General features: G+C 46.3%; 1 protein-coding gene across 2 annotated transcripts in view; it reads left to right on the top strand.

Annotated features, from left to right (window-relative positions):
* The window catches only part of WASL (WASP like actin nucleation promoting factor), a 274169-nt gene that overhangs the window by 219447 nt on the left and 41346 nt on the right, over positions 1-13376 (top strand). For both annotated transcript variants that reach the window (XM_086966799.1, XM_086966791.1), the window contains exons 6-7: positions 3468-3639; positions 4490-4532. In XM_086966799.1, the coding sequence (XP_086822925.1) occupies positions 3468-3639; positions 4490-4532 (215 nt within the window). The remainder of the gene's footprint in view (positions 1-3467; positions 3640-4489; positions 4533-13376) is intronic.

Below are 13376 nucleotides of genomic sequence, written 5' to 3' on the forward strand. Positions count from 1 at the left end.
GGCTGAGGTCGGGTACTGATCCCACTGGACTGCAGTCTTCCAGCATTCCATGGAACACTTATACCTTGATTTTGCTTCAAGGGTTCTTCCACAATCTTTTTGGCTCAAATTCCGGTAGCGACTGTTATGATGAAGGGGACAAACTGGCTCAACCATATTCTGAAGATAACTGGTATGAGGAGTACAAGATGCCAGTGGACTGGATAATTCTCCAGCCACTGATCTTCCCTCTCCACCTGGTCCGGCTACTCAAGGAAGCGTTTTCTTTGAAGTGGTGATGTGAAGGGCAGCTGAGATTCTTGACCTCCAGTTGCCCACTAAGGAGGCGAAAACTAATTTTCTTACCAAAGCCCTTCAACATGGACAAACTACAACTGAGCTCCTGCTACCTTTTAATGAGGCGATCATGACACCCTTCGTCGGACATGGGTAAAGCCATGCACCAAACCGCCGGTAACTAGGTAGATAGCGAGATGCTACTCCCCTGCCCCAGTGTCCCGAGCTTCCTAACTCTGCATTCAACTCCAGAATGTGTGTTGGTTCAAGAATCCATGAGTAGGGTTAAGCCCAGTACCTCTCCTGTCATCAGTTTAAATAGTCAAAGCTCCTCGAAATCTCATGCAAGCCTTGTTCTCCTCCACTAGCGTGGCAATACCACCTTTAGGAATCTGTTGCTTTGGTACTACCTGCTGTATTGGAGGACTTGCACCACAGATTTATTCAAGGCATTCAAGATGGCTTTGATCCTGTAAAATTCACAATTGGCTGTGGGTTGGTTACTACCAACTTACTTGGTGGATCATTTGGCACCTGTTTGACACTTAGGAGACACACCTGGATGAGCTCTACAGGCGTTGCCAAAGATGTCAAATCTTCTCTAGTGGACATACCCTTTAAATACTTTCACCATTTTGGCAAGAAAGCAGACTCTGCCCTCGAGCGCCTAAAAGACAGGAGGACCAAGCTCCTTGGGCCCTTCTGCTCCAGCTGTTCATTTTTGCCACCTCCGTGGCTATGATGGGAGTTCTGCATTTTTTCAGTACAACCAAATCGGCAGTACCCAAAGCCTTTTCTTGGATGTGGTACCTACAGGCTCTGTGAACTACAGCAGCAGTGAGCAGCTTGATCCCCTGCTCCACCTGCTGCTGCAGCCGCAAAATTATTTAATGTGCATTTTCAGGTGCATCCTGTCGGAGGCAGGATTTAACATTTTCTCCCAGGGTTGCAAGCCATCACTTTGGACAAGTGGGTCTTGCAAGTTGTCCAGTGTGGTTATTCCCTGCCCTTTCTTTTCACACTGCTGCACCTCCCACCACCCTCATAGTAGATGTCTGTTCCTCTCGCCACAGGAAGTGCAGGCCATTTTGGCCAAAGGGGCCATAGAGAGAATTTAGATCTCGGAAGTAGGAGCTGGGTGTTACTTCCGCTACATCCTTGTGCTGAAGGACAGAGGCCTTCATCCTATTTTAGATTTTCCTGCGTAAGGACAAATTCAATATATTCACTCTAGCCTATGCCTTGTGCGCCCTTGACCCTTGGGACTGGATGGGTACCGTTGGACCTGCAGGACTTTAATTTCCACATTCCCGTGCTACAGGCCCACAGGCGCTACATGCGGTTAATGGCAGGACAGATTCTCTTTCAGTTCATGGTTCTCCCCTTTGGCTTCATGAGTGCTCCTCTGGTGTTTGCGAAAGATAGGTGTTGTATATTGATTCTTCTTGTAATATGGCTGACAGAAGTCTTTAGCCCTTCCTTAGTGTTCTTACCTCCTTAGCTTCCCAGAATACCTGTGAGTGTTCTAATCTGTACCAGAGTGTTCTACCAGTGTCAGTTGATGGTCTGGTCAGCTGGCGAGGTTTTTGTGTACTCAGCTGTGTCCTACAATAAATCTACATGTAATCAACTAGAAGTATCCTGTCATCTATCTTCTCCTATTTACAACATTTTGGCGACGAGGATGGGATGTTGTAGGTCGTTGAAGATAGATGACAGGATACTTCTAGTTGATTACATGTAGATTTATTGTAGGACACAGCTGAGTACACAAAAACCTCGCCAGCTGACCAGACCATCAACTGACACTGGTAGAACACTCTGGTACAGATTAGAACACTCACAGGTATTCTGGGAAGCTAAGGAGGTAAGAACACTAAGGAAGGGCTAAAGACTACCGTCAGCCATATTACAAGAAGAATCAATATACAACAATAGGACTGTGGCCGCAGCATATTTTCGAATATACAGAACTCCAGTCTTCCCCCTACCTTGAAGAATAGCTGCTGAAGGCAGTTTTCACTCTCCTCAGACCATGGCAAATCTCTTAACATCTTTGACGTTCACTATCACTGTGACAAAGTCACACCTCACTCCTTTAAAGACGCTTCCTTTCATCAGTCATTCTGGACATGGTGTGATTTTGAGCCTTCCCACCCCTCCCCCTGCTACGAGCAGTGGGCTATGATCCTGATGTTTCTGTATCTGTCCTGGATCGCTATAAGGATTACTGAGGCAGCTAGGACTGATGGCCTCCTGCTGGTCGAGCATGCCAAGTGGCATATACGGGCCCTGCTGTGTTATCTGAAGTCCTTCTGGACACAACATTGGGAGTATCTCTCCAACAGTGTCCAGATGTTGGAGGAGACTGCAAACTACCTACTGTGGTGGCTGCTGGCCCGATAATGGGTCAGCACTAGAGCCCTCTCTTTACTGGAAAAAGAGTAAACCGTGGTGACTGATGCAACACTTCTAGGCTGGGGAGGCTGTCTGAGACCGGTGGAGATCAGAGGCATCTGGTCTCTGGCGGAAACCCTGCTCCACACCAACCCCCAGGACTTGCCGACCATCGATTTTGCATTGAAAGCCTTCCTGCCATCCATCAAATGCAGGCTATTGAGGATGCTCACTGACAGCACCACTGTCATGTGGTACTGCAGTGCTGGAGTTTTGTTCTCTCGCTCTCTCTCGCTCTGTCGCTCTCGCTGTCTCTCTGTCTTTCTCTCTCGCTCTCCCTCTCTCTCTCTCTCTCTCTCCCTCTCTCTCTCTGTGTCTCTCTCTGTCTCTGTGTCTGTCTGTCTCTCGGTCTCTCTGTCTCTCATTCTTTCTCTCTGTCTTTCTCTCTGTCTCGCTCTCTGTCTCGCGCTCTGTCTCGCGCTCTGTCTCGCGCTCTGTCTCGCGCTCTGTCTCGCGCTCTGTCTCGCGCTCTGTCTCGCGCTCTGTCTCGCGCTCTGTCTCGCGCTCTGTCTCGCTCTCTGTCTCGCTCTCTGTCTCGCTCTCTCTCTGTCTCACCAGCATTCCTCAGGAGGGGTTGTGGCGAAGACTTGAAATTTGTAAATTAAAGAATGTTGACCAATGCTTTTTCACAACTGTCTTTTGATGCTCTTTTTCTTTCAAATTGAAATACATGTTGAAATATGTATTTCTCAGCTGAAATCAAATTGTGTCCTTTTTTTTACCTTCCACAACAGGGCCAAGTCTGCCAATGGCAACTGTTGACATTCGAAATCCAGAAATGAACAGATTCTATAGTTCACCCGCACAAGTCAATAACACTCAATATAACAACCGAGAGAAGAAACGAGGGAAACAGAAGAAAAAAAGGATAACAAAAGCAGACATTGGCACACCGAGTAATTTCCAGTAAGTCCCTTCTACGAAGCAGGTTTTGATGCACCTGTGTTTTGAATTATTCTGTTACATCTTACAGAAGAAATGCAGAAGTTGCAGAGTGAAAGGGGAGTAAACTTATTGAGCAAGTCTCTCTCTCGCCCAAATGTCACGTGCCACCACCAAACTTTATAAGTTACCAGTGGTCTGAGTTAATGTATTGTCTTAGTGTAAGTTTTGGAGACAGTTGAGCAAATCCTGTTTTGATTGTTGAATCGGGTAATTAATGGGTTGGCCCTGGAGTCCGTGTTTTCTCTCATCTAACTTTTTTAGGTTGAACCTGGGGCAGCGAATGCTCTGCAGCATGCTGTATTGGAGTATGAAATAGAAGCCCCAACCATATTTGTCACTGGCTTGTGTCATTGTCCTTCGTAAATGCTGGCTTCTGATTTGTTAATAGGCATGTTAGTCCCTCCTTTTACTTCAGTTGTTACATGGTACAGCTTTTTTTAGTTTAATTTGTAAGTACTATTTTCTTTAGTTTCTCCTACTGCAGGCGTCCTATGCTTTCCTGAAAAATTCAGCGTGTTTTCACTATCCAAGCAGCTCGGGACAATAGCGGCCGCTTCTTTGAATATGTCTCGCATTTATAAGAGTTTGAGCTATTAGCATTGTAAATGACAAGGCCTTTTATTTATGTGTTAGTTAGCAAAACAGAGAAATCAAAGGCATTGTCATTCATAATGCTAATAGCTTAAACTCTCGACCTATTACATTGCAAATGGTTGTTTTCTTTGTTGCAATGTCTCTATCACTTGTTGTTTTTTCACCTTTGATGGTGCTCATTATCTAATGTATCTGATTTCATCCTTGTGTGTTTTAGGCATATTGGACATGTTGGTTGGGATCCAAACACAGGGTTTGATGTAAGTATGTATTGTTTAGGCCTATAATCAGTAATGCTGCATCACTCTCCCAAATGTTAAAACTTTGGACGCTTTTAAGGCAGTTAGAAATAAGTAATTACTGTTTTTCAGTTTGTTTAATGGCAAGTCCATGTACCCCGTCTGTAGTGAGCTTGAAACTGCTTATTGATACATGAAGTGCTGCCTACTCTGGTCATTCATTCTTAAAGTACTTAGAGGCCGTTGTAAACAAATGACTTGTGAACAAATATTCTGTACAGGTATCCACCCTTGTTATTGTATTTCGACAGACTGAGCAACCAGCAGTAGTTCACTGCACTGTATAAATACACTACAAAGGCACGAATTGTGAAGCCAAAATAGGGAATGGGGGGGGGGGGGGGCGGGGGCTACGGACGTGCGATTGTATATAAAAGAATGAAAATATAGTAAGAAAACGAAAAAAATTGAATTCCATAAGCTAAGATGCAAAATGTTGTAGGGTGATGTTATCGTCCTAAGGCAGGAACGTTCTAAATGGATTGTTGTGGGTGGAATGCTATGATGCAGTGGTCGGACTACAGTTGCTGGCTGTGCGACCACAGCTGAGCTAGTCCTGTGCTACGCTTTTAACTCGTGGGTTTTATTTTTGTGATTCTACAATAATAAACAACCTAATTTTAACCAGCCGTCCCATATGCTGAGAATTCATTTCAACACAAAAGTAAAGTTTCGTTTAGGATAAGACCATAAACAAAACGGTACAAGAGAAAAAGCGATGCATCAGTGAAGCGGTGGTGTGATCCTTAACCCCTTCGCTCCGGGGTGTTTTCCCCCCGCTGTGCAGGGGCGCAGCGCCCCCATGCTGGTGACGAGCTGAGCTCGTCATGAGGCACAGCAGAGCTGCCCTCCTGACGAGCTGAGCTCGTCACGGCCGCACCCGTTTTTAGAGCGTTCAGCAAAGCGGGGTAATTATCCCCCGCGTGCGAACGTTCCAACGGCCGTGATGAGCTCAGCTCGTCATGAGTACAGCTCAACTGTACTCCATGACGAGCTGAGCTCATCACCAGCATGGATGAGGTTAAAGTGCTGCCTGAGTGCCAAAAAAAAGCAGAGCTCAACTTATATTCGTCCAGAAATGGAAAAGCTCATTCATGTTTCTTACATGTGAACTTTCCGAACTTGAGGAATTTGTTAAAGCAAAAATTAATTCAAAATAAACAAGGTGATGCTTGTCAGTTTTGCTATGTATACCAAGTCAAGTTCCTCATAAGTTGTGTCCTCAAACATTGCAGCACTTCTGTTTTTCCATATGCTATTTTTAAATGACTTATTTGATATCCTGAAGGTTCTATGATGGTACCTTAGAAAAGTCAAAGAATCTCTGCCAGAGAATGGATCTTTGATCAATTTTACCAAATGCAAAATTAAGAACTCTGTGGTCTCCAACCTTTCCCCACCCTCATACACACACACAAACATCTGTTGCCAACCGGTAGCCTTACATTATTTAGTGTTTACTACCTGTTCGACATAGGTTTGTAGTAATTTAATACTAATGGATGCAGTGGAAATTTAAGTGAGTTTGGGTGCATTGTTATAGTCCTCAATCTTCTCCTCTTTCTCTCTTGGTACACCACGCTTGGTACTTCCCTTGCCCTCTTTAAACTTACCTCCTCATGTGCCCTAAATAGCAAAGATTACATTCCCTCATTTGGTATTCGATACTGGAGAGTTTAGATGATAGTTGGAGATTACGAAACGTGGCCTCCGGTGTAAAGAAATAAATTAATTTTGGTTTTCCTTACCTTGGAGTCATTGTTACTGCACTGGTCACGGTTGTCTGTTGCTGTTCAGGGGACAGCTGCTAAATCGCCACTCTTTTTGTTGATGTTCCAGTCTTTTAAGTATTGCGTGTAAATAGAGGCTCCTAATTGTTAAGTAATTGAACGCACTACTTTATTTGATGCACCTGCAGCTCCTTTTTCACTGTTTTTGATTTGGTTAATTTCCCGCCTTGATTAATCTTGCTGCTGGAATCTTCCAACCAGACCTTCTCTGCACCATCTACGATTGCCACCTGCCTAGCCTAGGAGTCGTTTGGCATGAGTGCTACTGTTCTGCCAGTTCCCGGTCTTTACCTTTTCGTACCACCTATACCAATTCCTCTTCTGGTACCATGGCAGTGCCCTTGAGCGGGCTCTGCTGCTTTCCTCCAGACTTGCCACTTTCCTTTGGGGGCACAGTCTTATTGCTGCTAAGTGATGATTGTCTTTGGTTCTAAACACTTGATGAATGTTGGCGGCACTTCACTCTTTACACAGATTTTTTGCCAACCCTATTGAGCTCACTTTAGTGCTGTTAGACGTTTTTCTCCTGCCTATACTGAAGAAGGACTACATCTTTTGTGCGGCAACTTCTTTTTTTTTTTTTTCCTAAGACATACTTGTATGTTCCCTTGCGTAGGGACATTGCTATTCCCTGACAGGAGCACCTTGCCTCACAGCCCCTACTCTGCCCTTGCTTTCCGTCCTGCTTAAGCAACTTTAAAGGTTGGAGCTGCTTACAGCAAGGGGCTGTAAGGAAATATCCTGCTCAGCAACGAAATGCTCTTGCATCTGGTGATTTAGGTTTCAGATTGTGTGTTTATTTGAGAGACCTCATCTAAAAAATATGGGTAGACCGTCATCCCCTACCCAATATAATAAGCTACTTCAGCTTAGTTAGGTAATTCTAGTTGTTTTAGCTTCATTGACAAGCATGCCACCAGGTTGAGTTGCAACCCGTTTTAGAGTGGTATAATCCATCGTCATTCCAGTAGGGAGGCATGCTTGTTTTTTCAGAATACCTTTACGACTGGCTTCAGCTGCCAGAGTGTATGAAGACCTTCCCAATGTCTTATATTTACAAGGCTTTATTCTGATGCATGGTCTGTCATCATACTGTGGAAAATAAAGTGCTCCCCCGTTACAAGATGCCCGGTTGGCTTTAAGTAGGAGTAAATGTGAAATTTGAATGCGATCTGTCACCCACCTGGGGCACTTTACTTCCATGGGCTAAATCAGTCCTTAACATGACCTTGTGGAGGTAGTTGAAAAGCGGATTCGTAGTAAAATAAGGATGAACTACGGCAGTTTCTAGGTTTAAAGGAATATTGTTGTAAATTTGTCAAGATATTTTCCATCAATACAGGATGTCTGAAGTTATGTTTAAAAATGTTATGCAGTTTGCCTGGTAGGAGAAATTTTACACAGGCAGACATCAAGTAAACTTGCTTTTGATATTGAATCGAGTAGAAAAGGAAGACTAATCTCCCATTCCCATATGCAAACTCCACACAAAAAAAGCAGAGGCTGCTGGGGTCTTGATGACTTTCCATCTCCCACCGCCTTGTGGAAGTATAATAGATTCCATGAAAGTATTTTATTTGCATTAATCAGACATGGGACAATCTAGTCGATGTACGGGCGGCCATTCTGGACTTTATCCATTTTGTCTCCTCCAAGGCTCACACATCTTGCTCCCACTTATCACTGAGGTTTTTAGGAAGGTTAGGAGTATTCATTATGAGAGATCTATAAAGTCGAGAGGTACCCTTTCTCCCCCTTGTGTGTATCTGGATTTTAGGCACTAACAGGTTATTTTCAGTTACTGTGGATAACTGATGATGTGAGCTTCAAGTGCATGTCACATTTCAAATATTCGTAAAAGTGGGACTTGTTCAGCGAGTATTCTGCTGTCAACACTCCTATGTCTCAATGTGGCTACCCTCCCACACATCCCTCAACTTAGATATGCTTATCAGGTCACAGTATCAAAATCCAGGTAAGGCGGTCTCCTCCTTCAGTCGTTTACCCTACCATAATGTGGTTTCAGCTGTAGTGGTCCCCTCCACTTGAATCCATCAAATGGCACGATGCCTATATATTATCAGGGCCATTGTGATTAGTGGCAGCATGTGGGGAAGCAGAGTTGCATAGGAGGTGCAAAAGTCCTAGTTTGGCAGCGTGAATCTTTCTGGATTCACTATGCTGTGCATATTCCGCAATCTGGTGGTTGGGTCCGGAATCGTAGTCCTTTTTTTTTTTCTCTTTTATTTATTTTTATTTTTTTTCGTAGCCCAGGTGGGCGTCGACGTCCCACCATTTGGTGTACCTTCGGTGACGTCGGCATGCTTCCGGCGGAAGCTCCCACCCTTGGGCGCCATGATTATTTTTTCCGCCGTTGGGTCTGGATCGTCGCGTGAAGCTCCAGAAATTTTGAAGGAGAAAAGAAGAAGATAACGCCGAATTTCTACGGAAAAGGACTTGAAAAGACTAGGAAAAGAAGACCATCAAAGCCAGGACGACAAAGGAGGAGAAGTAACTAGAGATCTTCGACGTCCGACAGGAAATGCGCGCACAGGGGGGCCCCTGAGCGCAGTAATGGACAATACACCCTTTAAATTCTGCCGTAACTGCCATCACAAGTACGCGCAGAAGGACCAGCACCCGGTCTGCCACCCCTGTCTGCCGGTCGACCATGGGAGCAAGGACTGCAACGCCTGCTCCGTCTTCACACCGAAGACACTCCGAATTCGAGAGAAGCAGAGGATAGCTCAGCACACGATGCAGGGCAAGGGCCAGGCACCGTCGATGTACGAACTGGGTCTCTCCACCGACGACGAGGACAACATCGCCGAAGGACCACATGTCTGCACGGTCGCAGAGATCGATAAGAAAACATCAGACAAGGTAGGAGAGTCTACGACCCTGAAACCCTCGACAGGGCCTCGAAAGCCCGAGGCAGACTCTCGAAAATCAGAGTCTAGAGCCTCGAAAGGAGCACCGACGCCAAATACCTCGACGACCAAAGCTGCATCCTGCAAAAAGGACTCCCAGAAGGCGAAGACCGGCGAAAAGCCATGGTCGTTGAAGCAGGTCCCCGAAAAAGGAACCTCGACTTTGAGGGAGAAGGAGTCAAAAACCACTTCGACGACAACGCTATCGAAGAGGGCGGCCGAAACGCTCGACGCCGAGCATGCCACGCAGATGGAGAGGAAGAAAAGGCTCGAGGCCGAGATGGAGAACATCCTCCAAAGGAAGAAAGACTTCGAAGAAAAGATGAGAAGCTACAGGATTCCCTCTAAGCCAGCGACGGCCATCGCCGAGGTAGAAGAGCAGGAGGAGTTTGACGCCGAAGAGCTGCCGAAAACTCCGGAACCCTCGGATCAGGGAGAAGAGGAAGACCTCTATTACACAGAGGGAGAATATAGGGATCAGCGTTCGAGCTACGACTCGAGATCCTCGATGGCTCAAGACCTGGACTGGCAGGACATCGATGCCGAAAACCCAGAGGAGGCTGTGGAGACATACCCCTCGAGGCCTTCGCCGCCAGATGACATTGGTGCTTAACAATGAGGTCATCAAGAAGGCAGCAGCAGCTTATGGGGTTAAATTGGAGGAAGAAAAGCCTTAAGCAGATTTATTGCTTGAAACCTTGCTCCCCACGCAGACAAGGAGCCAGTTCCTGCCCATGCTGAAGAGTGTCATGGACCAAGGGAAGGAAGCTTTCAAGGAACCAGCCACTTGCAGATCCGTCACGCCAAGGACGGAGAAGAAGTACAAGTTCTCCTCCTAGGACCCTCCCTACATCAAGGGGTCCGTCACAGCAGACTCAATTATCGCTGCATCGGCAAGGAGAAGGGCCAACGTCCCGACAACATCTGGGCTACCACCTGACAAGGAGAGCAGGAGGGATGGACCTGACAGGCAGAAAAATCGAAAGAAACGCTGCAATGCACTGGTGGATGGCAAACTCCAACGCCCTCCTGAGCAGGCACCAATATCAACATTGGGACGAGGTGGGGCAATTGCTCAAACACCTCCCAGAGCAATTCCAGCAGAGAGCCACACACCTCGTAGAAGAAGGAAAACATCGCAAACTCGTGCCTGAAGACCGCCTTGGACGGAGCAGAAACCTCCAGCAGACTGATGGCTATAGGAATCACAGAGACAAGGCAAGCCTGGCTCAAGATCTCAAGCTTCAAGACAGAGGTTCAGAACAACATCCTGAACACTCCATTCAACAGAGAATCGCTGTTCGGCGCCCCGGTTGATGAGAAGCTAGTCCAACTGAAGAAGGATAATGAAACAGCAAGGTCCATGGGGGCCCTCCAATTCAGAGGGATGTGAAGAGGCACTCCGGCAAGGAGCCCAAACGGAAGAGGTGGTAACCCGCCAGGAACATCGCACCAGACGTTCCACCAGGGTCACCAGGGTGACAATCTGGGCCCGCAGGGCCAGCAGATGCAGACCTGGCACTACCAGAACAGGGTTAAAAAAAGAGAGAGTATCCCAGAGTTACAGAAAGGACTGGGTATAATGCAAGTAAAAAAGAGAGGGGGTTCCTTTCTGATAGTTAACTTCAAATTTGTGACGAAAAGGACTACACACTAATATCACTTATTAGTTTTTGTGAAGTACACCTATTGTCACTTTCTAGTGTTATAGCTTCAAATTCATGACAATACTTTCCATCCAGACAACCAAAGGAACAATCCCAGGGGAATGCCCTATGGATAAGCTGGTCAAAAATATTTGCCTACTCTTTTCCCCCCCGATACCATTGATCCCCAGGGTGCTCAACAAGTGCATGATAAGCAACATGACCATGATCCTGGTGACACCTCAATGGGCCAGACAGACCTGGTATTCACAGATTATGAAGTTGACGCAGGGTCCACCCCACAAGTTCTCAAAAAGAAAGGACCTACTCTCCATGCAGAACGGAGAAATTCTACACCCAGAGCCAGAGGGTCTCAGCCTAGCGGTTTGGCTCCTGAGTTCGCACACCTAAAGCTCCCACAGAGCACCCTGCAGGTGTTGCGAGAGGCAAGGAGGCCCAGCACACGCAAATGCTATAGGGCAAAATGGAAAAGATTCACTCAATGGTGCAGCAAGAAAAAGCTGCAGAGGAAGCTGACCAAGGAATCAACGGTGCTAAGATACCTCATGCACCTACTGAAAGTCAAACTAAGCTCATCCTCGCTGAGAGTACACCTGGCAGCAATTGTGGCATACACAAGGGGAGAGACTGGGAGAAGCTTCTTCACATCAAAGGTAGTAAAAAGATTCCTGGAAGGGGCTAAGAGAATAGCGCCACCAAAAAGGATGCTGCCGCCGGCTTGGAACCCGAATGTGGTACTGACCGAGCTCATGAAAGCACCTTTTGAACCCATCCACAAGGCATCACTGCAAATGCTGACAATGAAAGCGGCCTTTCTGGTAGCATTCACCTCACTACGCAGGGTGAGCGAACTACAGGCACTAACACTGCAAGAACCCTACATCCAGATGCACAGTGACAGGGTGGTGATGAGAACAGACCCGCATTTCATGCCAAAGGTGGTGTCAAGGTTCCACATGAATCAGAGTATTCATATTCCTAGCTTCTTCCAGAACCCCACGACAAGCGCTGAGAGGGCGCTCCACACTCTAGACGCAAGAAGGGCAGTGATGCACTACATTGAAAGGACAAAGGAACACAGGAAGACAAACCAGTTCTTTGTATCCTTCGCAAACGGTTACCTGGGTAAACCAGTGACTAAGAACACCATAGCTCGATGGATCGAACAAACGGTACAATTCTGCCACAAGCAAGCGGGGGAGGAGCTAACAGGAGGGGCACAGGCCCACTCGACCAAAAAAGAAAGGAGCAACAATTGCCTTTCTGGCCAACACACCAATTCAGGACATATGCCTGGTGGCGACATGGGATTCAGTGCACACGTTCACTAAGCACTATTGCGTGGATGTACAGATGAACAAGGAAGCACAAGTAGGACAAAGAGTGCTTCAACATATATTCAACAACCAACACTCCTCTTCCACCCAGCCGCCACCAAAGTAACAAAACTGCTACAAAATCTATGCACAGCATAGTGAATCCAGAAAGATTCACGCTGCAAAACGAATAGTTTCTTTCCTGTCGGTGTAGTTTTGTAGCTTGAAGATCTTTCTGGATTCACTAGCGAACCCACCCGCCTCCGCCAGAAAGATGAGGCTGGAGAAAAGGTGGAAACACATGGAATAGAAAGCAAATTGAAGCTTACAAGATACGTGAAAAGAATTACGTTGGAAAAAGGATTAACAAACCTAGCCGTTGATTCACTACAAGGACATAAAAGAGAAAAAAGAATCCGAAGATGGCGCCCAAGGGTGGGAGCTTCCGCCGGAAGCATGCCAACGTCACCGAAGGTACACCAAATGGTGGGACGTCGACGCCCGCCTGGGCTACGAAAAAAAAAAGACTACGATTCCGGACCCAACCACCAGATTGCGGAATATGCACAGCATAGTGAATCCAGAAAGATCTTCAAGCTGCAAAACTACACCGACGGGTAAGAAACTATTCGTTTCTATGTTAATTGTAGTTCAAGCCAGATACTGGGATCTCTCCAGTCCTCGAAAAACCAACTGTTAATCAGGAGTGTTTGCGAGGCCCAATAGTACAAATGAATGTCATTCCAGCTTCCCTCATACAGTGATTGTGTGCTTTTGTTAAAGGTAATCCCTGGCAGCTTCCAGCCCATCTGAATTTAAGTATTCAAGTCTGCAAGCTCCATAGAGACTGCAGAGGATAGCAAATGCCAAGTATTGAAAAACATACAGGAGTTATCGCTGTGAGATCATTTTAAATAGCACTCCTCAGCCCATTATCGAAAGGAGTGTATGCCATACGTCCATTTCCTGCAGCACTTGTTGAATCAGCGAAATAGCATTACCTTCCTAGCTCTTCTTTTCATCCCTGGCTATGTGCATTCACAAGTATTTAAAATGATCCTCCACCGCCCCAGTATGGAGTTGTTAGGGGATCTTGTTTGTG

The sequence above is a fragment of the Lissotriton vulgaris genome, chromosome 1_1 (assembly GCF_964263255.1).
Source record: "Lissotriton vulgaris chromosome 1_1, aLisVul1.2, whole genome shotgun sequence".
Taxonomy (NCBI): domain Eukaryota; kingdom Metazoa; phylum Chordata; class Amphibia; order Caudata; family Salamandridae; genus Lissotriton; species Lissotriton vulgaris.